This window comes from Phytophthora cinnamomi (assembly GCF_018691715.1).
Source record: "Phytophthora cinnamomi strain GKB4 chromosome Unknown Contig108, whole genome shotgun sequence".
NCBI classification, from domain to species: domain Eukaryota; phylum Oomycota; class Peronosporomycetes; order Peronosporales; family Peronosporaceae; genus Phytophthora; species Phytophthora cinnamomi.
In genome coordinates this window covers 192,484-219,195 of record NW_027151041.1, presented here as the reverse complement: position 1 = coordinate 219,195, position 26,712 = coordinate 192,484, and the positions used below count along the sequence as shown (strand labels likewise).

Sequence of the window (26,712 nt, the reverse complement as noted above, 5' to 3'; positions counted from 1 at the left end):
AAAAGGGAGTTCCAGCGTGAAATTGCCCTGCTCGACAGGTACAGCACGAGTGTCGGTAACATCCACCATACGATCACGTTGAAGTGCAATACTGCAAAGATCACGGCGGGGATGTACATGTGATGCACGTAGTAGAAAGTCTCGAAGAGGTGGCGGCGGACCCACGGGTGTGAAGTGAAGAGAATGGCGAGCATGAAAAACAACGAAATTTCTCCAAACACGTTGAACCACTTGGGATAACCGATATGCCAATAGTCCAGTTGGCAGTCGAAACAGGGCAAAGCTTGCTTCGCCAGCACGCCTTGACGATACCAAAGCCAATAAAAGGGAATTGCGTGGAGTATCGCGCCGTAAATGGCTAACATGCCAAGCCAGCGATGGTATTTAACCCCATTCGCATACGAAATGTTGAAAAACTCCATCCACGCGCAGTGACGCGTGCACGGCAGGAAGAGGAACGCCATGTTGAAGACGGAGCTGTAGCCGAACACAACGCCGCTGAGCTCCAAAACTGTGTTAAAGTCGTACGGGTCACCAGGGCGAGGGAGAACTCGACGCTGGTTTATCCAGCCATAGACGAACAAAACTACGTTGCCGATCACCAGGAACGCGATGAAGAGCAGCTCACCATAGCAAAAGTCTCTCATCCAGTGCAGCCCGGGGACCGACTTGAAACGCGGGGGCTTCCGACGCAGTAAGGCTGAAACTGCAAGCACTCGACGTGCTGTGTGTCGGTGTACATTGTAGTCGCGCACAAACTCGAAAAACAGCAAACTTGCAAGCAGCGGGAGCACTGTGAACAACACGAAGAACGTTGGAGCGAGCATCTCGTAGTGACCATAGGCTTTCAGTGAAGAACCGGGAGGTGGTGGAGTCAGCGGCACGCTCCAGAATGGGCTGATCGCGGTCATAAAGCCTAGCTGGATAGACGGCGACAAGTACATCACTTGACCCCAGACGTAGACGCCAATGGATACTACGAGCAGCACGTGGGCCACGTTGTTCAGGAACGGCACTCGAGTGGTGGTGGATCGTGACTTGGTGTTGATCCTCGAATCTGAGCTTTTGGTCTCCATTTCGTTCACATTAAGCAGCGGTCGAAGTACTGCAACTTCGCCATCAACTTGTCCATCCAAAGGCGGTGGTCGTTGCTCCGTCGGTGGCATCGTCCAAGTCGTACTGCGAAGTCACCGGTGAAAGTCGAAGTGGTTAATCAATCGGGTAGTCGACCTGCGTGTTCCTCCTGGTCCATCGCCACCACCGAATCGAACGGAGAGCATCCTGCAGCTACCTATCAAGTTGATAGTATCAACGAAGTACACAAGGGTCGACGGTGGATGACATGATGCAAGGTCGGCCAGGAATCGCCCGAGGCACGAGCTCAGGAAGTGATTGACTTGGCCGTGCAGAGAACGAGCCCGCAGCATGCCTCAAACCAATCAACGCCTACGAGGCAGCACCAGTTCAACATGGACACCTTTCTTCATCGCGATAATGACCCAAAGCTTTCATGCATACATGTACATGGATAGCACGTTAACACGAATCTCAGCGAGAATGCTCGCTGGCTGTAGGCGGCTTTATTCCAGATAGGCCTCGAGCTCGCGTCCGCTGTCGAGCCACTTCTGCACGCGCAGCGGGTGATGGAGATACTCCTGCAGCTCCCTGAAGACCTGCGCCCGATACTCCTTCAGCCACGGGAACGGGACACTCGTGCGTCGGAGGTGGAGATATCTCTGCACGTCTTGGCGCTGCATCATGGCCTTCCCCTCGTACGGGTACCAGGCGTCCCGGCAGCTGGAGCAGCACACACTCTCCTCGTACGTGCGGTAGATGAGCATCTGGCCGTTGAACAGCACGTCATCGAGCGAGAGGAGACGGCAGCACGGGAAGCACTCGGCACCGGGCGAAGTCATAGACTTGAGTGTCTGCTCCCATTCTTCGACCTGGACGTGGTCGCACGAGCTCTGGTGGTCGTGTAGCAGGTGCTGAAAGGGGAACGACTGTCCGCAGATGCACTGGCAGTCTTGACGCTTGGACTTGTCCATCGTGACGCTTGTGCTTGCTTGGGATCAGGTAAAAACAGGAATGATCGGTGAGGGAGGAGCATCTTCAGATGGTCCCTTTTTCAACAGGTCATCACGCTTAACAAACAAGTGAAGTTGATAGTGCTGGCCATTTCATTGTTAACAGGGATAGGCTAGAGCCTTTTCTTGGGTGGAGTTTGCCTTGGTCAATGTGAAGCACGTCAAGTTTCGTGCTTGTGATGGGGTGACGCTGGAGGCAGGGGCGATCCCCCTAGTGCACTGCTCCAGAGCGCCGACACAGTTCGAAGGTAGCCGTGGTTGGATTGAGTCTTGGATTCGCGGTGGCGCTCGTGGTCATGAGCTCGATGATTGTTGACGATCATATTTTGCTGCGAGATGGCTTGCGTCTTGCGTGTCATGCTTGCACTTTGGGTGGGATGAACTCGAGACGGCTTCATGGCTCGCGGCAACGAGGAAAACTGGAGAGTGAATACATGCTGGCAAGCGCAAGCGCGCGTGAGTCAGCACGGAGTGCGCCACGCCCTATTATCAGCGTCCACAATCAAGCGTGGGCGTCAACACAACGTATATTGGTCCGACCCACGCGCTCGCTCACACGAATTGAGTTCTGCCCCTCCCGTTAGAGGCAAACGTTGCTGCGGCCGGCGATTTCTACTGATCCATCGAACTTCAATCCGGTGGAGGCTTGCTGGACTCCGAGAACTCCGAGAACTAAGCCGTGGGAATGTCTAGTGGCCGGCCAGTGACGTTGAGCCCCAGTTCTACCGACGCTCTGATCAAGTCCACGAGCTCTTCCAACTCCAGTCGGCGCTTTTCGCCGTCGGTGAAGCGCACAACCCACTTGACCGGCTTGTGCTCACTCGTTTCCCAGCCGATCACCTGCCCCGTCAGCCACTGCGTCACGACCGCTCCGTTCTTCTCGTCGATGTACTTGAACTTCTTGAGCACGCTCCAGAACACCGGACGCGCCGGGAACGCCGCGAACTCGTTCATCAGCTTGGCCTTGTCAAAATGGTCCTCACCTTCCGCGTCCACCTCGACGTCGTCATTCTGCTCCTCCTCCACGTCGCGATGGTTCTCACCACCAACCAGCATCGACGTAAAGGACCGCTGGTTGTCTACTACTACTTCTTCTTCCTCCTCCTCCTCTTCTTCTTCTTCTTGCTCTTCCTCCTCCGAAGGCTCCGGCTCGACGCTTCGCGTCCGCGCTCGCTTCCCTCGGGTCTTTGACTTGGGTATCTCGCCGTTCTTTACCAGCGTCAGGCGTCGATTGTGGAGCTGCTTCTCGTCCGGAATCTTCGCCAGCATTGGCGCCTGACCCGCATACTTTTTCGTGAGAATCTCTTGACACTTTGTGGCGTGGTTGCCCGCCGTCAGCAAGGCGTCGACCTCGGCTTTCAGGGCCAGGTCAATGCCCACCCGTCTTTTGTTGGTGATCAGAGTCCCGTGGGTCCCGGAGACTTCCAGGCGGTACGTGACCGGGATCTCCTCCTCTTCGTCGTGCACTTCGAGCATGCGAAGGCGAAGCGGACAGTTTTGGTGCGAGACGCAGCGGAAGACCTTCCCATTGCCCAAGCTGCCGTAGTTGTAGGCCACCACGTACTGAAACGTGTCATAGGAGTGCACAGCGAGGTGCACTTCATCGAGAGATGCATGGGTCGATATGTATGTATACGGGGCCCGCTCGGGGGTATCGTGGCGGGGCATCGAGACGGTTGGTTGGTGAGTAGTGACGGTTGGTTGGTGAGTAGGTTTCTTGTCGACTGTACCTTTGATTTCCAGCCACAAACCTGCAAATTGAGTAAATGTGCCTTTATTTTCTGAGTAAAAGAAGCGCCATACGTATTTTGTGAGTACCCAATCGGGGCTCTTTTTACGGCTTATGCGGTTTCTTGCGCTTGAGGAGAGCGCAGTCGGCCTTGAAGTTGTAGTTGTTGAGGTAGTAGCCCCAGAGTTCCTCCACTTTCGACAGCTCGCAGTACGTCGCACCGTCGCAGCCGGGCAATGGCGCCTCGATCTCCTGGATCCACACCGAGACGTAGTACTTTTGGTCTGTTCTGCTGCGGTACAGGCGGAAGTCGATGTTTGACGCAGTGGGGGAGAGCACCGACGTACGGAACCCTCGCGAGTTGATTTGGTCGTCAGTCCATGACGCCAACAGCTTGGTGCGGTCTCCGTAGCCCAGAAGTGTCATGAGAGGTAGAGTTGTTTCGGCGTGGCCGAATCGTAGATTGCCGACGACGGAGGTCTCGCCCATGGTGAATTTCTTCATAAACGAGTAGATGTCCTGCAACAGCACAGCAGCCATCTCGTAGTTGATCTTGAACCCGGCGCCTTGCTCGTAAAAAGCCTCGAGGTCCTCGGCATAGTCAAGGCGATTCAAGAAGGCTTGATCCATGAGAGAGCACCACTGCTTCGTGATTCCGTACACCATGATGTCAAAGCTACAAAAATACACGGTAAAGTTAGTGGCGGGACATCATGAGAGCGAGCATTTTCCACCAACGTACGCGCAAGCTGCAAACGCTGCACGGACATCGACGACGCTGAGGTCGACATTATCAGGTAGATTCAGCTTCGCCCTCAGGTGTGCAAGACTGGCATTCATTTGACTCGAGCTTCCGTAGGCTTTGAGTTCTGCCGAAGCATTCGGGTTGTGCTTGACTTCCGACAGGTAGCGGTCGCAAATATCGTAGAAGCGAATGAATGGATCCTGATAAAGTAGCAAATGCAGCATCAGCGCAACTGTACTTGTGGTTTGAAGTCGGACATTCGTCGTACCTTTCCCTTGGGATATTCGACGTATTGTATGTCGTTGGGGTTGTTGAAAAAGGTGCTAGCAAACCTATTGAGAGCACAAGCATAACAAGGACCATCAGAAACGTGGATTTCAACCTGCACGTAAGTAGAACTTCATCAGCTTACGCTCTTGCACTGTCACCCGTGCGCGCTTTGAATGTGTGCGCAAGAATAAACTGCTTCTCGTTGTATCCTGTAGGGATGGCTGAGCCCACTGAACTCCGTGTTCGTTTGCCAAACGCTGCGAGCTCGTCAAAACCCGTTGATGACAAGACCCCTGCGACTGTCAAGTTATAAGGAAGCGAGTACTCCCGTAACCACTGCGGGAGAACATTTGAGTAGTTTGCCTGCAGCCTATACAGCAGATCCGCGATTTCTCGCATAGTATTGTCGGTGGGGAACCTGCACATCCACCACCAGAGAATGGTTTAGTAATAAGGAACAAAGCAGTCCAGCTCCACAAGCCTCACAAGAAAGGACTACCTGCTTCCATGGCGACTCACTTGCTGAATTTGCAAGAGCTCCAGGTCTGAAGCTTGAACCCCCTCCACTCGCACATTTGACAGCAGAAGGTCAGACGTTACACCGCGCTGGTCCCAGTACATTGTCATCGTTCCAAACGAAAGCGGATTCAGCACAGCAGTATCGGCAGCATTCAGGCTGTCAGCGTTGACGAGTGCTCCACTCTCGTCTTTGATGCCGCTCGTCACCACCAACAAAAAAATTGAAAGGATGAACGTGACAACCAAGAACCGGCCGATTGTTTTGACCGGCAAGCCTGGAGGCAACGTCTCTGGTGGGGTTTCCCTGTCGAAGGACTCGAACCCTCTCGCCATTGGTGCTCTTGGTGCTTCTCAACTAAATACCAAACTGCTTTGGAAGGCAAAATGGCACCGCCTAGCATTCTTGTCGGTGGTTTCGTTGCAGGCATTTATAGTGATCTCCTACTCTATCTATACGGCACACTCCGCCTCGAAGTTGTAGTCGTTGATGTAGTAGCCCCAAATCTCCTCCACCTTCGAAAATTCGCAATATAGCGCACCATCGCACCCAGGTAATGGAGCCTCCACTTCCTGGATCCAAACGGATACGAAGTACTGTTGGTCGATCTTGCTGCGGTACAAACGAAAGTCGATGTTCGAGGCGGTGGGGGCCAAATACGACGAGCGAAAGCCTCGCGAATCAATTTGCTCATCCGTCCACGAAGCTAAAAGCTTGGTATGATCACCATAGCCAAGGAGAGTCATAAGCGGTAATGTCGTTTCTGCATGTGCGAAGCGCAGGTTACCGACAACGCTCGTGTCCCCCGTTGTGAAGTTTTTCATGTAGGCGTAGATATCTTGGAGCAGGATGGCGGATATTTCGTAGTTGATCTTGTATCCAGGGCCTTGCTCGTAAAACGTTTCCAACTCATCTGAGTATTCCAGGTGGTTCAAGAATGTTTGGTCAACGAGAGAGCACCACTCGTTGGTAACATTGTATAGCATAACGTCAAAGCTGTGCCACAATGCAGTACACGATCAGCCAAGGCCTTGTTGCAAACTCACACAAACATCACGTACGCGCAAGCAGAGAAGGCGGCCGCCACGTCGGTGGCGCTCAAGTTCGCGTTGCCGGGCAAGTTCAGCTGCGATTTCAGGAAGACGATGCTCTCGTCCATTTTGGCTGACGCTTGAAACTCGTCATATTCCAGAAGAGCACTGGAATTATCCAGAACTTCAGCGTTGTAGCGGTCGCATTCATCAAAGAAGCGAAGCAGCGGGTCCTACAACAAAAGAGGCATGAGCGATACCGTCCACAGGGAATCAAAGAAGCTATATAACCTACGCTGCCATCAGGGTATTCAACATACTCCACGTCTTCCGGGTTGCTGAAGAATGTACTTGCAAACCTGCCAACAAAGAAGTCGTGGGTCAGCACGCTATCTAAGTAAAAGCTGGTTCTACATACAGGCACGTACGCTTGAGCGCTTTGGCCAGTGCGCGTTACGCTCGTGTGCGCGAGCTTGAACAAGCTAGCGTTGTATGCTGTTGGGATGACTGAGCCAACAGAGGCGCGAACACGCGTCCCGTAGTCCACAAGCTCTTGAAACCCAGCGGGTGCTAGCTCGCCTGCGTCCGTCGAGTCGTACGGGAGCGAGTAGTTCTTGATCCAGTCGGGGATGACGCTCGAATAGTTTATCTGCAGTTTGTCCAGCAGGTCGGAGATCTCGCCCATATTGCCCTTCGTGGGGTACCTGCTTCCGTGTCGGCTCACTTGCTGCAGCTGCACCAGCTCCAGGTCCGACGCCTGCACCGTTGATGCATTTGCACTTGCCTGAAGCGCCAAGGCGAAGGAGGAGTCTCGCTGGTCCCAGTACTTGGTCTTGGTCCCGAACGATTGCAAACTGAAGCTGCTACCAGCAGTAGCGACACTTGTCGACGCAGTGACGAGGACGAGAGCGGCCACAAACTTGTCCAGCATTGCACAAACGCTATCACGACGACTGTACTGGTCACACCGAAGCAAAACTCGAAATGGTCTTCAGGTCGGCATTGCATCCTCCACATCGTCAGCTTGGCGCTGATATCGTGCAACTACTATCACAGCCTTCCAATTCCGAGCCGATGCACCGATGGGATTATCTCGCATTAGCGCCAACATGTCATCTAACAGATTCGATTTTGCATGAACGGAGGAATCTCGACCAGATTCAAGTTACCAGTAGCTCATTCAATGTGTGTAGCCATGTGAGTTCTATCCTTGTGTGGTCCACCTTAGAAATGTCATTAGAAATGGCCGTTTCCTGTTTTTGGGTGCCCAATCTGGGTATTTCGCGTTTAGAAATGGGCGGGTCTTTAGAAACCGATCGAGATCCGGCTGGCCAGTCAGAAAGAGGCGATCGGCAGCATGGGGGGCCACGAGCACCACAAGAGCGGGCGCGCGGGCGCGTGGGAGGGCTTCGAGAAGCTCAAGCAGGCGCTGGAGGGCCTCGCCACCGCCAAGGGCGTGTCGCAGAGCCGCATCGGCGCCGTGGCCAAGCTGGCGGCGCACTACTCCAAGGTGAGAGCGAACGGCGCGAGGAAGGAGAAAAGGCGTCGAGGTCGCTGACTGGGACGTTGTGTGCGGCTGCAGTTCTACAAGCACGTGGTGCACGACATCGAGGTGTTCCTGTGGAAGGCGGAGGTGGAGCACCGGCTGGCTGGTGCGTCCTCGCAGCTCCCAGAGCTCTTGAGGGGGTCGCGCTGATTCATTCGTGTTTTATTCAGGACTGTACGCCATTGACGCCATCATCCGACAGGTAGTGCTATTGTTTTTTTTGCAGTATTTATTGTTTTTATCGTACTGACCTGGTCTGTTTGTGCGCGTTGTGCGGCAGGCTCACGCCAAGAACGACCCGAAGGACGCGTACGTCAAGCGGTTCCTGATCCGGCTGTCGGACACCGTTGCAGCGGTGAAGAAAGTGCCGGAGCAGTCGCAGGTTCGTGGAGGACCACGACACGTTAGAAGAGAACTGGTGGCTGATGTTTTTCTGTTGTTTTATGTGTTTGTTGTTGTTGTTTGGGTGGAGCAGCCGAAGGTGCGCCATGTGATTGAAGAGTGGCAGAAGCGCGGCATTTACACGGCGAAGCAGATCGAGGACGTCGGTGGACGCGAATATCTGTGCAACGCACAGGTTGGTTTCTCTTGAATTGCTGTGAATGCGGATTCCTGGCGGTTTATTGGCTCTGACGTTGCTTTATGCTTTTTTGTTTAGGAGGAGCGATCTGGAAATGTTACGCCACGTACGTCGCCAGGAAAGTTGGCTTCGCTGCTGTCGATTATCAAGCAGAAGAAGGAGCAGCAGGAGCACTCGGGTGAGAACCAGACGCGGCCACCCCATGAAGGCTCCTACGACACCGATGGACGCCAGAGAGACGACGCTGGAGCATATAACCACCGCAGCTATGACGACCGACGAACGGATGGACAGCGCTACGAACGCAGAGACGCGGGAGGCATAATGGGGGATGCTCCTGGCATGCCGGTGGGGGGTGGCCGCATTCGACGAGCCCCGGAAGACCGCGACAACGAGTTTGATGATCGTGATTCGAAGAAGCCTCGCGGATCCCGGTGGGGTCCACCTAAGTTGGACAATGATAGACCTGCTCCAATAGTTACGTCGCTGGACAGAGAGGGAGAGTATCACCCCGATAGTGGCAGATCTGGTTATCGTTCGCCTCGTGGGTCGTCACGACAGGCCCCACTGTTGCAATCACCACGTGGAGGCCCACCAAGACTCGAAGAGTGGAACAGAAATGCACCTTCCTCTCGTGGTTCAGGTGCTGGGTGGCCACGTGAGGGTGTGCGCTCACCACAGTCCGGAGGTCTAAGTAGACAGAATGCCAGCCCTTACGAACAAGGCGGCGTGCAACGATCTCCGTTTTCAGGATCGGACGACCGACGAAGTCCTGGCAACCGTATACCAGGAACCTCTGGAGAACTGTGCCGCAACTTTCTGGCTGGCAGATGCACCTTTGGCGACCGTTGCTGGTACGGTGGTCGCTTGACAATTTGCTGATTTGACAGACGCGTCTTGCTGTAAATGAGTGCTAACCTTTCATCACTTCTGCTTCTATTTACTCTAGGCACATTCACGACCCGCAAGCAGTTGCAACAGGCGGGGGTCGCCCGGAAACGGGTGATTCTAAGCGCAAAACGGTGTTGTGTAACAACTTCCCGCTTGGAAAGTGCCGGTTTGGAGATAAGTGCAGGTACTATTCGATCAGTAGCTTTGATATCTGTCTTGCTTTGGAGGTGGCACTTAGGTCACCTTGCTTCTTTTCTTTAATGGAGCGTTCTCTGATCATGGACTCCCTTTGCGGGCCCTGCTCTTTGCTGTGTGTACGTGGATCTCTATTATAGCTTTGCCCACGGAGAAGATGAACTTGACAAGAGTGCGAGGTACCCACCAAGACCCCCAACTCACGGCGAGCAACCTGGAAGCCGCTGGCAGCCGTCGCCAAGCTCACAGCCGGGAATGGAGCAGTCGCGCATTTCGCCTTCTGCAAGTGCCCCTGCTCCTTCCTCTCAAGCTAGATCATACGGAGCCTCGCAAGTATATAATGAACCACACGGTGATCGCGGCAGTAGAGGAGGTGATTCTTCTGTGTCTTATGCTAACGCCGCTGCGCCCTCGCCGGGTGGGCGCCGGCTGCCGTCCGACCAACCCACTTCGACGGCACCTACACAAGGCTACCCTGGGACGTACGCCACGGCTTCCTCTCCGTACGGTGCACCTGGTGGCTCCACGTACACGAACCAAGGCCCCTCCTTCTCGAGCGGTGCTGATCAAGGTCGGAGCCACGTCCCAGGAGGTGCCTCCGTTTTACCATCCCCCGGTTCTGGTAGTCAATCGTTTGGAGGAGACCGTGCTGCTGCGCCGGCCCCCAGCGCCAAGATCCTGGCGGACGACGACGATGGAGATACAGTTGAACCCGAATTTACCCTGGAGTACGATGACGACGATTAAATGGAGATAATTGAGCGCCGGCATTTGTCAAACACATTGCAGCAGTTGAGCCGTTCGCGTTCTTGATATGCACACAAGACAAGTCGCAGGTCCAGCCAGCAGAAGAAGGGCGGTACCGCGAGGAACGAGCTACAAGCTTCAAGCCCCCAAGAACCGGTCGACCACCCGGTTGTCACACATGTTGATGCACTTTTGAGCCGCGCTAGTCGCTGCAGTAGTTATCAATCAATACACCAGTTGCATTTCAGGCGTCCAGGTGTCCAGCTTGTCCTCAGACGTCCACCACTGGAAGATAGCTACAGTTGACATGTAGCCATCTCATATCCAGATAATCGCATCTGATTGGTCCATTTTGGAATAAGAAAATCTTCTGATAACGCCCGCGATCATGAGGAGCTCCACGGATGGCCCCGCTTTGGCGCCGCCTCTCGATCGCCGTGTGTCCAACCGAGCCCTGCAGGCGATGGGGCTGACTGCGCTGGCGCTCGTTCTAGTGGTGATGCAACTCCCGAGCCTGATCTCGCTGGACTCGTCGAGTGGCTTTCGATCGGCGGAGGTCTCCACGTCGGACAAGTTCGAGCACATGTTCGCCACCAAGACGAAGTACTGGAACCAGCGCAGTGCTGAAGCCATTAGCACTGAAGCCACCTTCACTCGAGTCATGCTGCCACTTCGTGCACTCGCTGAAGAAACGCCGTTACGACAGGATCTGGAACTAATCCAGACCCAGATTGTAGCCCGCCATGGGATCAGGTACGATAACGTGTACCTGAAGTAGCTGTCAATTGAGCAATGACACACAATGTTTTACTATTACATGGGGGATAGGTACCCCACGGGTGGCAATATTAAAGAGATTAATGCTCTGTTGGAGAGGTTGAAGCCGTTTGAGGGGCTGCTGCCGACGTGGATGAGGAACTACTCGCTACCGTACAATGCGAGTGTGCAGGGGGAGCTAGCGAAGGCTGGGAGACATGAGCTTCGCAAGCTGGGGGTTCGTAGTCTGGCAAGGAGCGGGTTTGGTGAAGGCGCAGTCTACTCGAAGGAGAAGTACCGCGTTGCACACACGCACGTGGCGCGGACGCGGGATTCAGCTATCGCGTATGGGGCTTAGTGTGATTGGTATAGCTTAAGAACTGTTTGCAAACCTTTGACTAAATTTGTGTTCATATTGATAAACAGATTTGCGAACGCATTTTTTGCAAACGCTGGAGAGGTGGAATATATCGAGTACCCAAAGGACCAGGTAGCGTTATTTTCTAACGATATTATTCTTGTAGCAGCTCATATTTACCGAAGTGACTTGGCACCTAGGATACTCTTCTCCGCTTCTTTGATCTATGCCCCCGATACCAGCGAGAGGTTAAGAAGAATCAAACTGCTCAGACACAACTGCACGAATTCCAGAAATCAGCCACCCTGGTCAAAATTGCGCAATGGCTAAAGCAGTCGCTTGGCTTAAAGGACGAGAACATTCAATTCTCAGCCAAGGACCTGATGGCAGTGCAATCTGCATGCGCGTAAGTAAATACGGAAGTTTTGTTAGTGTGGAAGACCGAAAACTAATTCCGCCATGTGTGCTTGCAGTTTTGATATTGCTCTTTATCATCACAAGCACCACTGGTGCTCTCTGATGTCGATGACTTTCATCCATGCGTTGGACTACCTTGACGACCTGGAGGAGTTCTATTGGATTGGTGGCGGGTATAAGATCAACTACGAAATGGCAGCCGTTCTACTGCGCGAGATTTTTGAAACCATGACAGCAAGAGCTACCGGCAACAATACGCTCTTGGGGAACTTCTTCTTTGCGCACGCAGAGACAACTCTGCCATTGATGACTCTAATGGGGTATGGCGATCGCTCACCGCTTTTGGCAAACGCTACTGAGGCCGAAATTGCATCCCGGAAATTCCGGACATCAGTTTTTTCTCCATTTGCTGCAAACATTGAATTTCGGCTATTCAAGAGCGATGAAGACTTCTATGTGCAAATTCTCATCAACGAGAAGGAGGCTGCGATTCCAGGATGCGCTCGTGTGTACTGTAAATTTTCGGAGCTACAACAACTGTGGCACTACTACTTGAAAGTGTATGATTTCGACCAGAACTGCATGTAACGTATCTGAAACACTTCAGATGATTGTTGATAATGAAGTTTCTACATTTAGATTTTTTGTTTGTGAAGGGACCTGCAGTCGCCCCTTCCGACGAGAGGCAAGGTTCTTGCCGGAACGAATGCATAAATGACTTCCCTTGGAGCACTCGATAGCTCGATGGACCCTGGTGATTCACGGGGTGACGAAGAAGTGCTGCCAACCGAAGCCGGTCAAGGCGAGAGGGAATCGTTTGTGCTCGTTGATGACCCATTTGTCATAGTTTCCATTAATGTCGAGTATATTGCTGATGTGTGGAACAACGATCAGCTACCCAGTGGTAGCTGTAATCGACAGGTTTATGTAAGGTTTTCAAATGACCCGGGAAACATACACGTCTCTACAGATCTCTTTGGCTACTCGGAGAGATGTTCGAAGCCGGTTGAAATGGTTTTGCCTCGGTCACTAACTACCGAATCTGGTGGAGTGACTATGGCGGTGGATGTCTGGGAAGTACGAGGTGGTATTCAGCAAGAATTTGTGGGGCAGTGTACAACATTCATTCACGAACTTCTGCGGAATTCGAAGCAAGATATCCAATTATCTCGGCAGAGAAGAAGAACGAGATGTGGAACTATGGGCTTGTCGGTGACGTTGAATACGGATCCTGCAGCTGTTGTAGCAAGGCTGTCAAGTGAGACAAAACCCTCCAGCCTTCTCGTGGATAAAGTTGGCGAGCAGAGTAACGTTCAACTGGTCGTGATGGCTCTGGAAACTCACGGTCTTCCTAAACACTTTAGCCCGGTTATCGAGTGTAGTATGGGTGGTAAATCAGAGCTTCCATTGATCACTGACACGGCAAGCCACGATGAAAAACGCAACGCCTTCGTGTGGAATCATCGCTTTTGTTTCCAGGTGTCACAAGCGCATTTAGTGGACAGGGAGGTATCCTTCACTTTGATTCATGACGAGGAAGATTTGAACGGGAACACAAAAGAGGTGCTTGGATCTGCTTGTGTGAAGTGCGCAGGATTAAAGCCGGACGGTTCGGCATTTTGTGGTTGGCTATCATTCCTCTCAACAGCGCATGAATTGAATATTCGCGTCCGTGTTGCTTGCTGCTTGTTAATCGGAGATACACAACGAGAATACGTTCAGAGCTCAGTTGCTGACTCAAAAGCATTGGAGCTGCAGGAAATGAGCTCGGATATAAGAGCTTTGAGCAAAACTTCGGAAATTGCTCTAGGTAGCTTGCTGGAGGTAAAAATTGAGTTCGTCTGCGTATCTTCTGTTTCTGAATTGGAATATTTGAACGCATGTTTTGGAGCGGATGGAGGTCAGCTTAATGTACGCGGCCGCATTCAATTATTAGGAGGAAGTTCCCAACGCGCTACTACAAATGTTTTGGTTCGTCGTGCAATTTCACACTGCGAGAACCAGAATTGCACCTTACTGCAAACTGATAAAGGTGACCCCATCGTACTTCGATTTGAGCTTAGCCCCGACGTCGTGACCAATCCTCTACCCCAGCTTTCTCTAGATTTACGGCCCAGAAAGTCACAAAAGCAATGCCTATCACTATTGATTGCGTTGCCATTCTTGTTGAACCAGCTATCATCAAAGGTGGAGTATCAGACCAGCCTTCCGCTTTTTGATCAAGAAGGACACGCCTGTGGTCGTTTGAGTACCTTTTTTCGCGGTGGGTTACAAATTGACCCACAAATTAGTGATCTACCATGGAACACTCTTGTTCACAGCCCCCAATCCCGGATTCTTACTGTCAAAGTGGTCAACCTACAGACCAGTAACGGAAAAGAAGCGAATACAGGCTGCGTGGCGAAATTATGGTCAAGTACAATCGACAAAACACGAGCCCAAACGGTAACCCTAACATGCGGAAATGGTGGCGACGTTAGTGGAACAAACGCTGTTTCATTGAAAGTGAACGATACAAACACGGACATGTTGTTCGTGGGTATTTATCGATTTAGCGCTCATGAGAGAAATGAGCTAATTGGCCTCGGTAGCTATAGTATTTATTCGCATCAACTTCCTAGTGGAGATACGAATTCTGACAACCAGTTGGTTGAGCAGACCGTGCGTTTGTACGGTGACTCTGAGAATAAAATAGACGAGTGCGGGTCGGCGCTACTTGCACTCCAAAGTACAAGTGTACCTAACGAGAATGAATCCGAGTCGAATGCATCACTGGCTGCGACTGAATTTGGCAGCGTAGCATATCCCGTACGCAGTGGAGAGATGAAATGCCGATTTGATATCGACATTAGCGAGGTGCAAGGCTTACCACCAATTCTTTCAGATGGTAAGAGCAATATTTCTATCCAGCTTCGTGTTGCCCAAAGTAACTGGAAAGCCGAGCTTGGGCCGGCAAAAGTGGCAAATGAGGGTAATGGCAACGATTCCCTCGCTTCCGTTAATGATAAGGCGAATGCGATTATTTGCTGGTCTGCAAAAGATCGGTCGTTTCCTGTACTGGAAATCCTTGTGTACGCTCAACCTCAGCAGCCCCTAAATCGGCCAGTAACCGGATCCAAAGCTTCACTAGCATCTAAGTCGCTTTTGAAACGTCCACAAAGCCGCAGTGGTTCAAAAGCTACACATCGTACTAAAGAAACAGTCGCTCCGATATTGGTGGCAACCGGTAGTCTGAACCTCTCTTCATTTTTCTCGCAGCCGAACGTTTCCGCTCGTGTTAAGATGGAATTGGTATCAGAAAAAACAGACATGTACACTGCGAATTGTGAGAGCTCAGATAAGAGTATGTCTGTGCTTTCGACAATAAGAGCTACGTCTTATCAAGAGACCGACGGCAAGCCACTGACAGCCCCGGAAGCTAGCATCCCGATGCGACAAGAGGTCAGCGGTGATTTATGCATACATCTTCTACAAGGCACAGGTAATGGTTTTAAAAAAGCCAATTCACTCTCGAGTTACTATGTATTGCTTTCGTCTGGATCAGAAAAAGTAGCCAGCGAGTACGTGCTATCATTCAATCTCTCCTGTGCTTTTGCGCATCGTTAACATATTGTGTAGATGCTGCTTAGCTGTTGAAGGTACCTTAACTTGGAACCAGCATCTTGTGCTTCGGATTGCCTCAAGTGGTCCTCCAGCTATCCATGTTACACTCTACCATCGCTCCGATGATCCTGATTTGTTGGACCCAGGCGAATCTAACCCAGCAAAACCAACCCGTGTCGACCAAGTAGTTGGGTATTTAACGCTCCCAATCTTCCCGTCTGTGCTCGAAGAGGATCATTTACTACAATTCGAACTTCCGTTTGGAATGCCATTTCGATCTGGGGAAGCTGAAGTGGCTAAACCCAGTAGCGACCCGTATTACTATAAAAGAGGGATACTAACGCTGGAAATGCAATTTGTGGCAAGCGAACAGCCTAAGATGAAGCCATCCATTGTTACGGAAGTTTTCGAGTTGGTAATTCACCGGGTGCGAGGGGACCTGACGGGCGCGAGTATATCTCAACGCTCCTCCGGAATAGCAAAACACATCTTCGTTGACATCAGTTTGATGTCGGATCGAGGTGGATCTGCTGAGGAAGTTGCTGTGGGAGCAACGGGGGTTATTACGATCTCTGCATCAGGAATGACCGAAGTTGGCGAAGTCGTAGATCTCAGCAACCCTATAGTCGCAGTAACACTCTTAAATGAGTCGAGCACCGTGATCGTCGGGAGGATTCGCGACTTGTCTGGAAACTACTACGGTCGGGTGCATCTCCCGCTCAGAAAAGATTGGAAACAAAGGCTGGTGGATCGAAGGAAACTGGTTTGGTATCCTATTTGCATAGATGCAGGTGCTGGGGTCACAGCGACAAAGGACGCCTTGTTGATGAGTCTGCAAGTTCGTGAGCAAAATAATAACACCACCACACAAGCAAAAGCAGCAGGAAAGTATCATGTGAGCGTATGCGAAGCCATCCTTACTGCAGAGTTTCAGAGCTCGAATCTCCTCAAGTCTGCTAAGTATGGTGGATCGAATGTGCAGCTAACGTATTCGCCGATAACTAACCCCAACAATGGAATACGTTGTCGCACAAGACAGTCCACGGCTCAAAGTAATACTCAGCACTGGCGCTGGGATAACGAGTGGTTTGTGTTTTCCCAAATAGACGAGCAGAACGATATGCAAGAACTGATAGTGTCCATGCAAATCGGAGCTCAATCAAATCAGCCTCGGCTGGATGGCAGTATAAACCTATGCTCTGTCACAAAAGCCGCGAAATATAGACGCGCTGAGTTGTGGATCCCCCTTAGCGACAACCTCAACAGTGGTCCGAGTGCACATCTCCATATCGTGGTGGTTTATATACCTACGATTAATGGTACAATAAGGTTGGATTTTGGAGAAAGCTTTACATTTTCAGAATCGGAGCGTACTCTTCACGTTGATACCTTTTTTTACAAGTGTATTGTTGAAGATACAAGTTACATCACGGCCAAAGAAGACGGTGAAGTCGAGGGAAATGATGCTGTCAGTTACAAACGCTTGCGTTTTTCATACAATTCAAGTCTTGGTACGTCTGCAGAGGTGCCAGAGTTTGTTATAAACTGGGTAGGGGCGACGAAAACGCTTGGAGAGGTCTGTTTAGGTGTGTGTTCCATTGATCTGCTGCTCATTTCCGAGCTGTGTCGTTTCACTTCAGAGGTTAGTGTGTCCGATCTAGACCAGGAGGCTCGTTTCGTTTGGTGTAATTTCTATGATAAAGCCGATCGCACCAAAGTAACAGGAGTAGCGAAACTTCGAGTGGCGTTTGATCCCATTCGAAATGTTGTTAGCGATCGAACTGAAGATACTATGAGAACGATGGAGAGCCGCGTGGCTTCAGCCGAAACATTTACGATTTGGAAGAAACTGTTTTACTTGTTGGACGAAAACAGCAACGGCCACATCGACCGCAACGAGTTCACTGACGTATTTTTGAATCATGCAGAAGGTAATTAGTTAACAATACCCTTGTTGTATCATTCATGTTGCAGTGACTAACTGGTGCTTCGTAGATATGGTGAAAACGTCCGACGGTCGAAAACTATTGCAGTTGCTGTTTGGTGGTGATGGCAACCAAGGTAGTGCCCCAGAAAATATAGGCGCGCCTACCCAAGAACAGATTGCTGCGCTTTTTTCCGCCATGGACACGAACCTCGACAACGTATGCACCAATTTTTCTCTTTTCAAATTGCAGGTTACCTTGATAATGACTTCGATGTTTTGTTAATGTGCTTTTTCAGGAGATTGAGTGGAGTGAGTACTTGCGGTTTCTCCAGCGAAAACATCAACAAAACTTCACCGCAAATAAACATATCGAAGATGATCCAGCTCTTGATAATACTACAGTGACGTTGCCGCAGAACGAGCAAAAACGGGAGTTAAGAAGGAAGCATCGAGAAGATCGACGTGCAACCAGTGATGAACTGACTGCGTTAAACCAGACTGAGCTATCACCGGAAGAAACGAGGGTAGCTGATCCGAAAAACAGTATGGTGAAACAGAGACCCACTGCTCCAAAGCGTCCCTCAGCAGAACATAAACTGTTGAAGCTTCAGTATTCGAACCAGGAGCAGAGTCGATTGCAAGAGCAGATTACGTCCCTGGAAACTACCCTCGCGATAGAACGGCGGCGGTATGCAGAGCTCGCAGCAGACCGTCAGGCACTGATGAGAGCGTACCAGCAGTTACATCTCAAGCATCAAAATGAACTTATCCAGGAGCAAACCAAGTCGAAGTGGATGAAGCAGACAATTGAACGCCAGCAGCAGCAGCTCGAAGAGAGGGAAGTGGTCCGGAAGAATCGTACTGAAGCATCTATAGTTCTCCAATCGACGGTTAGATCACGACTAGAGCAGAAGCGCTATCAAGGCCTGAAGCTGCAGCGTGTCAATGCTGCAACCACGATACAATGTCTGGTACGCCGATTAAAAGCGAAAGGAATATTGCAAGTTCTACAAGCAACTGATCGCGAAAACAAACGTCGTATTCGAGCTATCTCCAGGATGCAGAGATTTATCCGCTTCCATTTGCATCGAAAAGAACGAGCTTTTCTCGTAGAAGCCAGAAATCTGTCAGCAACGATTCTTCAAAAGAACACACGGAGAATGACGGCGTCGAGAGCTTGGCAACGCCAAAAGAAGTCAGTTCTGAAACTTCAGTGCTGGATTCGTCAGCGTCAAGCAATTCACCATGCGACTAAAATTCGAGATGCAGCAGTCCGATTGAAAACTGACATCCTAGGCTGGTTCGCCAGGTGGCAGTATACCAAGGTGCAGAGAAGTACTCGCAAAATTCAACGGTGGTGGAGGTGCTCCAGCAAAGAGCGGTCAGCATATTTGGAGTTACTTGAAGCTGTGCTGTGCGTCCAATCAACCTGGAAGAGAAGGAGCGCAAGGAAGTGGTTTGAACGTGAGTGGCAGCGACAAGAAACGTATCTCTCGCAACTAGAAGCAGCTATATGTATTCAGGCTGCATGGAGAGGCCAGCATCAACGTGTGCTCAGCTATCGGTCACGAGAGCCAACCCCACGGTTTGAGGATGATAGTGTGGTTGAGGCTTTACTATACGATATTGTGGCCATTATTGAGGCAGATGCCGTCACGTCTGAAAGCAACCAGCAAGTCCTTACGGTTATTACCACGAGTGACCAACCTGAAGTTCGTTCGGAGGTCACATCATGTGATGAAATTTGTACAGCGGTAACTGGTAGTATGAAGGATCAGTTTCAGTTAATAAGCCAGTCGCATGTCAGCAGTGGAAGCAACGGTGAAAGCGAGGTCTTCGCTCGCTTGGTGGAACTAGTTGACGTCATAGCGAGCACCAGTCAACATTGCGATATTGGTGAAGGAGATGTCGGGCTGCCTGCAACGAACACTGATAGCAATACTGACGTGACAAATCCAACCAACAGTACTGTGGCTCAAAGTGACCCAGCGAACGTTCAGCTAGACCCAATATCTGACGTGGATTCAACACAAGCTGATAAAGAAGTCACTACTATATGCATCGTAAATGCTGCGGATCATGCTACGGTAGCGCTGGCCCAAGCGACTGGAGGAGGACATCTATATGATCCAAATGACGCCGACTTGACCATCGTTGGAATCGTACTAAAAAACGTCACGGACTTCGTGGTAAACCAAGTAGATAACGGCGACGATAGCGAAGCAAACAGAAACTTGTCTAGACCTAGTGAACATGGTAGGTATGATCCAGGCTTGTTTCGAGACCACCTCCAGCCAGAAAACTCGGACAGCAAAGAAGCACCCCACACAAGTGTCTATGCCGGTTCGGATACCGTATCTACCACCGATGCTTCAGATCCAGAAAAAGCGAACGATAATCCGATCGATTCACCCATGGATTCTGCTGATATCGTTAAGGTTACCGCTGAATTGGATAAACTCCCTACCAGTGAAGATAATATTGTGCCTCCCAACAAGCACGAAGGTGAAAGAGATACCGGTTCCAATAACCCATCGAATGGTATCGCTCATAATACCGCTGATGATGATCCCATTGCCAATTTGAGTCAAGATCAAGATGCGGTCAATAATGGCGAAGATCCGGATACCGGTCTGCAGCAAGATCCTAAACAAATTCATGACGTTGACACCAGTACGTCGATCGGAGGACCCAGCACTAGTAGTAATGATGATGATGGTCAAGATGTAAACGGCATTGAAGATGGTAACGATGCTCATAAGGAGGCCATGGTCACGCAAGATATGCCTCTAGACCCACTACCGTCCGATCCAGGTCGCGATGCAACTGTCCCAATCCCGTCGACTGACGATCTTGCTGTAGCCTTTGACGCAGCAGCAGCAGGCGATACAACTGCCCCAATCCCGTCGAATGACGATCTTGCTGTAGCCTTTGACGCGGCAGCAGCAGCAGGCGATTTCATGACGCCGAATGACAGCGATTCCGACGAGCTAGGATCTCAAAACAACGGAGAGAGTGACGACGAAAGTCATGGTGGCAGCAGTATCGATTCCACGGATTTAATGATGGAAGCCGACGCTATGGCAACCATGCAACATACCTCTGAGAGCGATCACACCCCCGTAGAAGTTCGAAATATGCGTCACCGCAAAACTGAGCGTCTAGACAGTATGACGCTACTTACAGACTTCGACAAATTAGACGCACACGAGACCCCCCAAAACCACCATCCGCCGTCCGATTCAACCGATGATGTTAACAACAATACCAACGAGTAGCTCACCAAAATACAATCAGGACAAAAAATACACAACACGTTTTCAATCTAGGAATCTGTCCTCGAGGAGACGGTGACCGTTCACAGTTCATCCTTCTGTGGGGCGTTCACCAAGATTTTATTTTTTAGTAGAAGACGTCGTGATCGCCATGTCTGTCGACGCTACGGTTCGCCATGTCTTCGGGTATGATGGGAGTGCAGGTGACGCGCCACCTCTGCAGCTAGCAGACGAAAGCACGTTGGTATACGTGAGTGGGCATACGCTACATTTCACATCCACAATAACCCGCAACCAGCACTTCTTCATGCGTCCTCAGCCGCGAAAGATCGTGTCGTTCGACTTTAACTGGAAGACGTCCACGTTTGCCATCGTGGCCCGAGAACCGGAAGCTAGCATTTCGTTGTATTCGTTCCCGGACAAGAAGTCCAAGTCTAAGCTGGAGCTTCCCAATGGTGGCCAACACGATATCTTCGAGTTCTCTTTGATCAAGTTCTCTCGCTGCGGTCGTCGACTGCTGAGTATTCGTCCTGCTCCACCTGCTGTTGATGCATCGGGAACTCAAGACAACAAATCGATTGAGGCGAGGGACCCGCTGCTCTGTGTGTGGGATATTGAGACACTGGCGCCCGTTCCAGGGTGTCAGAGTTCTAGCGTTCGTGGGCCTGTACGCTTTGCCTCCTTCGATCCTACCAATAACGACATGTTTGTGGTCGGCGGGGATAATGGACTTCAGATCTGGAAAATGTACACGGGTAAGAATGCTGTGTCGAGTTTGCTGCGAGCTGAGACCGTGACGTTACCGGCACCTTCGTCAACAGACGACAACGTTGGTCAGCCGACCGATGCGGCAGATCTTGTGGAATGGGAAGAGAAGCGCAAGCAATTCTGCTGCCATTCCTGGCTCCCTCGCAGTCGATTTCTCGTTGCGAATCAGGCTGGTGATCTTCTTGTTGTTGATGCAGCAGATGCTAAGGTTTCACAACTTGTACGAGCTGCGGCGAGGCCTGATCGTTGCCCAATTGCTGGTATTGTGGTAACAGCTGAGACTGTTGTCGTTGCCTATTCTGATGGTGCGCTCGCGTGGCTGCAAATCGATACGTTGGAGCTTCTGAACACGGGCGTTCTTCCTGGAGGTCTCACGGGATCAATTGTGACAGTTATGGCCCCGACGCCAACGTACTCCAAGGCTTACGTGGGAACGCGTAATGGTAAAATCTTCGAGGTGCGTACAAACATTTTGCAAGACGATGACGAAGAAGGCGACAACGACGATGACGATGGGAGCACACGCCGCCAAGTAGCTAGCAGAAGTTCCAGTCCTGGAGATGAATCCAAGCTCGTAGTTCCGTGTGCTAGATTCCCGACAGGTCCCATGCTCGACAGCGCGGTATTCACACCATTTGGTGGGGCATATTCTACCGACGCGTTGATCGCAACGGGGGGTTTGCGTGGCCAACTTGCGTTCTGGAATCTACGTGATTGTCGACCAGTTGACGAAGTTAATGTTGGAGTACTGTTTACACAAGACCCAACAGCTATCGGGGCACCGACTGGTTCGAACTCAAGGCCGGGCACTGCTGGTGTTCCGTTGAACGATCTTGGTGCCGGGGCTGCAATTCCCGCTCCACCTGTGGTGATCACAGCTCTAGCAGCGAAACTCAGTGACCCTGTGGTGATGATAGGTGATCACCAAGGAAGGCTACGGTCGATTTGTGTCGCGAAGATTGTGGGTGGAGGAGGCAAAGTCGAGATTCTACCACAACACTCCGTGCAATTGTTGCCAGCAGAAACACCACTGGACCTATTATCGATCCATCCTACTCAGGCGGTGCTGATGGTGTCGTCAACGCACAATAACGTTGTGTTCCTCTTGTCTATGGACCACGAGAAACAGTTCCCTGTTCAAGCCTATTTCACGTTGCGAGAGCCGAACGAGCGCGTTGTAGATATCCAATGGAATGCAACTGGTGCTAGCGCTAGCAGCTCGCTCACACTTACGTGTTTTTCTTCTCGCGGACTGTTTTACAGTGCTCGGTACCAAGCACCGCCACAGGAAGATGTTTCAGTTGGCAGTGCTGCCTCAGGCCGCCGAGATGTCTCTCCGAGAGGCGCGCTGCAGATTGTCCCCAAAGTCATCGCGTTTGGAGAAGCCGTACTACCGATGTGCGCGCGACTGCGTTTCCTCACTGGTCCATCAAGTAACATGATGATTGCCACATCCCCAGGTCGACCGGAGCTAACTCTGTTAAAATTTCGCGACGTATTGCGCGAGTCCATGGAAGAGATTAGCATCCTGTCGAAAACGCTTACAAAGCGTGCCCACGCGCGAGGTGTGTCAGCTGTAGCAATGTTCCCACGAGTGCTTGATGGCGGCGTTGAACTTTTAGTCACCGGCGGAATGGATGGAACCGTCACTCTTTGGACTCTTGCTGCTGCTTCAGCAGTAAACGCCCGTCGTCAAACGAAGGCACCCGCCGAAGGTGAAAATGAGTCCAAGGATCCTGAAGCGGCCCCAGCACCCGGTAGTGGAGGCGACCTTGACGAAATGCAAGCGACCAAGAAGCGCACGCTCGTAACCCACTCGGGTCCTGTGACTACTTTGCGCTTCGTCTGTGCCAAAACAATGGCAAGCTCCGAGTCTGGAGGACCTGCAAACATCCAACTAATCTCAACCGGTATTGATGGTTGTGTATTCTTGATGGACGTTCGTCTATCACCCGAGTTGCTCGGAGAGTCGATTGGACTGAGTAGTGTGCAGAGCTCCGACCCAACCATGAACCCGCTGTACATGAATATTGTATCATGTGCCAAGTACGATGATGTTTTCCAGCCTGAGCGTGAACAAGAGTGCACGCCGTTTCTTGAGGCTCGAACTCGCGCCGAAGCCATGGCAGCCCGTGACCGATTCGATCGTGGCAAGGATGCTACGCGCGCCAAGCTACGTGACCTTGAAGGGCGACTTAAAATCATGCTGGCCGAGAACGAGCGACTGCCTGAAAACGAGCAGCTCGCTCGAGAAGAATTTGTACTCAATGTGGCTTGGCGCGATAACCTTTTGAACCAGCACGCTGCAAGAGCTCAGCGCGTTCGTGAAGGAATCGCTCGTGATCTTGCCCGTATGGCAATTGTACGTGAGCGGATGAAGCGCGAGTTCTGGGATGTGTCTGAGGTACCCGGGGTTCGTCTTACAGCACTTTCACCACCATCGTCCGCGTCGGCTACTGCAGCTCCACTCGGGGTACCAGGGGGCCAACAGCAACCGCCTCAATTACAACAATCCGCTTCTACGACATCGACATCGGGGCAGGCTACACCACTTTTCGTGAACAACTTCCCAATGCGTCGTCAGACACCGCGGGAGCAGAAGCTCGCAAAGCATATTGCTATGCTTCGCCTTGTAGAATTTGCTCACCACCAACAAGAAGACCGTGAGGGCCAAACTTCAGATTCGCGCACTAGGTTCCAAGACACAGTTCCCAGCGATCTGCAATGGATTTTGAACGCAGGATCACTGCACCCAAAGTTCCAACAAGGCAGCCCTGCTGTTGACTCCGGTGCGTCTCCAGATATCTCCGAGTATGCCAAAATGCCGAGCTTCGACTTCGTGTACCATCCCGCGGTGGTTCGCACAGGCAAGCAGGCACGTGTTCAAATGCACTTGCTTGCTTCATACGCCCGTGCGCTACAAAGCGCTTTCAACACGGAGTTCCAGGAACTTGTGCGCCACAAGGAGAACACCATCGAGCAAATTGAGGCCAAGAATGCGCGAATCATGGAGATCACGGCAGAGCTCAACGCTGGAAACAACATCGCCGACTTGTTTCGACCGCAGTGGGCGCCCGAAGAGAAAGCTGACTCCCTTTTAAAGGTTTCACCCGACGAGATGACCCAGAAGCCATACGAGACTGCCGAGCGTCGAAAACAGCGTGAACGCGAAGCATACGAGGCGGCCGAAAGGGAGAAAGCTCGTAAGAAGGACGATGTAGGTGGCCGGGCGCTAATAGACATGATGGACGGCACTCTAGAAGTCAAGAAAGATCCTCTAGCTGCACAGGAGTTGGTGAAGGAGGCTTGGATGCTGACTATTCCACCGGAGGAGATGACAGCCGAGCAAAAGAAGCTCGTGTCACAATTTGAAGCTGCCCAAGCCAAGTTTGAAGAGGAGCGCGAGAAGTATCGGAAGAGCCTGGACTTGGAGCTGCGAAAGACTCGTGGAGAAGTCACAGACCTCTGTCGGGCGTTTGATGAGAAGCTACGTGCGCTGCGTGATCGGTATATGGCGACACGCCGAGCAGTTCTCGCTCAAGAGCTTTATGAGCTTCGACTGGCCGAAGAACTTCTGGCACGTGAACAATTAGAGCTCGAAACAAAACGACTTGAGGCGGAGGCACTCACCATGCAGGAAAATGAGGCACGAGCTCAAGCTGAGAGCGACCGACTTGCAGCCCAACTTGAGGCATGTCGTGAGGACTGGCATCGTGCTACTGAAGAAGACAAGGTACTCGAGAAGAGTTTCGTTCGTGAGCTGGAAGAGATGGTCCACAGCAGCGGTAGTGCCGGTGGTGGATTAGGAAGCACTCCAACTGCGAGTACAAGCCAACTGGAGTCTCCGGAGTTCATCAAACAGCTTGTTGAGCTATATCGCAAACGCAAGTCTGACGACCTGGTACCTGCGCGAGATGGAGCATCTGGACTTGAAGCGATGAAGCGCTCAGGATCCAATGGGGTTACTGCTGCCCGACCTAAGGGTAACGCGAAACAACGTCTTCTAGCCGAGAGCTCAGCTATGGATGGATCGTCGCGTTCATTGGGGACGGGTCTGTTGGACAAGCAAGCATCAAGCAAAAACAATGTGGTAGAACCAGAAGTCAACCTCGATCCGTTCCAGCACCTTGACAGCCAGCACCAATATCATTCAAAGCGTGGGAGTTTGACTGGTGCTGGAAGCGGAAGTCAGCGGTTTGTTGTAACCCCGCTGGACTACATCGTTGATCGGCCTGAAGGTGTCCTCGTTGAGGATCGAATTTGGCGAGCCCTGAACGCGCTTCGATCCAAGAAAATCCTCGCGGAGCATGCGGTGCGCGAAAAAGCTGAGCTCCTTGCACTTGCGAAAACCGTGAGCGACGAACTACGCACGAAGTTGTCAGACTTACAGCGTCGGCGCCGGAAACAGCAGCGAGAGCGAGAAGCATTGGCACAGCGTCGAACGGCACTGGTGGAGAGCGCACCGTTGTTAGCTCGAATCAAGCAGGGTCAAGACGAAACCCCAGTCGGCGGCGGTGGTGATAATGCTCTGCTTGTGGCTCGAACCAGTGTTGAAGCCTTGAACGACGTAATTCAGTTGCACGGCAAAGACCAGGTGGGCATTCTCGGTCGCATCAAGGATTTCCGGAAGAACATCAACGTCATGGAATGGGAGCACGCGCTGCTGGAGCTACAAGCGCGAGATATGGACGAGCGATACACCGACATCCAGCTGCTTCGCGTGACCAAAGACTTGCAAGAGCTCTTCCACACTGGAGACACGTCTCACAAGCAGAAGCGAGAAGCAGCCATGCTAGAGGCCAAGTTGGCGCACCTGGGTCGCCACCACCAAACCACTTTGCTCAAGCTTGAGCGTACAGGATCCCAGCTAGAGCGTCAGCTACGTGAACGCGAGCGTGAGAACCGGAATTTCCAGCAGCAAGTCGCGCAGCTGGAGACCCAGGTGCAAATTCGTGAAGACATCTTGGCGAGTCGCACAAGTGCGGCCATGCGTCAGCAAGCTGCAGGTGGAGGTGTCCGGGGTGATGCTGCGAGACTCAAAGCTATAGCTGTGAGACGCAAGCTGGTAGACCTGGCCAAGGCCCAAACCGACGAGATCGAGTACCTGCGCCTTGAGCTGGACAAAATGCGTCGTCGTACATTCCCCAGCTTTGCCCAGGCTCACGCCCGCGACTATCACGACGTTGACTAAGACCCTCAGACTCGAGGCACTAAGGTGGAGCCCTCCATGTTCGTAAGCACAAAACTTTGAGAAAGAAGTTGCTCACCGA

The 26,712-nt window shown here is 51.7% G+C and overlaps 7 protein-coding genes across 8 annotated transcripts; 3 read left to right on the top strand and 4 right to left on the bottom strand.

Annotated features, from left to right (window-relative positions):
• Positions 1–1,580: 1,580 nt before the first annotated feature.
• Positions 1,581–2,048, bottom strand: IUM83_15120 (uncharacterized protein; the record flags this gene model as incomplete). Its single annotated transcript, XM_067939912.1, has 1 exon — positions 1,581–2,048. One exon carries the CDS (start codon positions 2,046–2,048, stop codon positions 1,581–1,583), a length of 468 nt encoding a protein of 155 aa, XP_067782289.1.
• Positions 2,049–2,759: 711 nt separating this feature from the next.
• On the bottom strand, positions 2,760–3,755 carry IUM83_15119 (putative multiple inositol polyphosphate phosphatase; the record flags this gene model as incomplete). The annotated part of the gene is made up of 1 exon (XM_067939911.1): positions 2,760–3,755. The coding sequence occupies one exon, from the start codon at positions 3,753–3,755 to the stop codon at positions 2,760–2,762; it is 996 nt and encodes a 331-aa protein (XP_067782318.1).
• A 166-nt stretch (positions 3,756–3,921) lies between these two features.
• Positions 3,922–5,683, bottom strand: IUM83_15118 (Multiple inositol polyphosphate phosphatase 1; the record flags this gene model as incomplete). 2 transcript variants are annotated; one of them, XM_067939909.1, is made up of 6 exons in its annotated part: positions 3,922–4,492; positions 4,559–4,761; positions 4,830–4,893; positions 4,974–5,249; positions 5,351–5,392; positions 5,451–5,683. In XM_067939909.1, the coding sequence occupies 6 exons, from the start codon at positions 5,681–5,683 to the stop codon at positions 3,922–3,924; spliced, it is 1,389 nt and encodes a 462-aa protein (XP_067782259.1). The 2 variants fall into 2 exon arrangements, with proteins under 2 accessions (XP_067782259.1, XP_067782258.1); XM_067939910.1 differs by having other exon boundaries at positions 5,331–5,683.
• A 117-nt stretch (positions 5,684–5,800) lies between these two features.
• On the bottom strand, positions 5,801–7,310 carry IUM83_15117 (Multiple inositol polyphosphate phosphatase 1; the record flags this gene model as incomplete). The annotated part of the gene is made up of 4 exons (XM_067939908.1): positions 5,801–6,344; positions 6,410–6,612; positions 6,675–6,738; positions 6,808–7,310. 4 exons carry the CDS (start codon positions 7,308–7,310, stop codon positions 5,801–5,803), a joined length of 1,314 nt encoding a protein of 437 aa, XP_067782316.1.
• A 426-nt stretch (positions 7,311–7,736) lies between these two features.
• IUM83_15116 (RNA polymerase II C-terminal domain-binding protein RA4) lies at positions 7,737–10,338 on the top strand (the record flags this gene model as incomplete). The annotated part of the gene is made up of 9 exons (XM_067939907.1): positions 7,737–7,889; positions 7,962–8,031; positions 8,096–8,127; positions 8,206–8,307; positions 8,401–8,502; positions 8,584–8,939; positions 9,336–9,359; positions 9,455–9,580; positions 9,732–10,338. The coding sequence occupies 9 exons, from the start codon at positions 7,737–7,739 to the stop codon at positions 10,336–10,338; spliced, it is 1,572 nt and encodes a 523-aa protein (XP_067782315.1).
• A 388-nt stretch (positions 10,339–10,726) lies between these two features.
• Positions 10,727–12,457, top strand: IUM83_15115 (Multiple inositol polyphosphate phosphatase 1; the record flags this gene model as incomplete). The annotated part of the gene is made up of 5 exons (XM_067939906.1): positions 10,727–11,091; positions 11,167–11,439; positions 11,521–11,584; positions 11,653–11,858; positions 11,926–12,457. The coding sequence occupies 5 exons, from the start codon at positions 10,727–10,729 to the stop codon at positions 12,455–12,457; spliced, it is 1,440 nt and encodes a 479-aa protein (XP_067782317.1).
• A 4,816-nt stretch (positions 12,458–17,273) lies between these two features.
• Positions 17,274–26,633, top strand: IUM83_15114 (WD40/YVTN repeat-like-containing domain; the record flags this gene model as incomplete). Its single annotated transcript, XM_067939905.1, has 4 exons — positions 17,274–17,403; positions 17,468–17,616; positions 17,696–17,708; positions 20,809–26,633. The coding sequence occupies 4 exons, from the start codon at positions 17,274–17,276 to the stop codon at positions 26,631–26,633; spliced, it is 6,117 nt and encodes a 2,038-aa protein (XP_067782257.1).
• Positions 26,634–26,712: the final 79 nt, after the last annotated feature.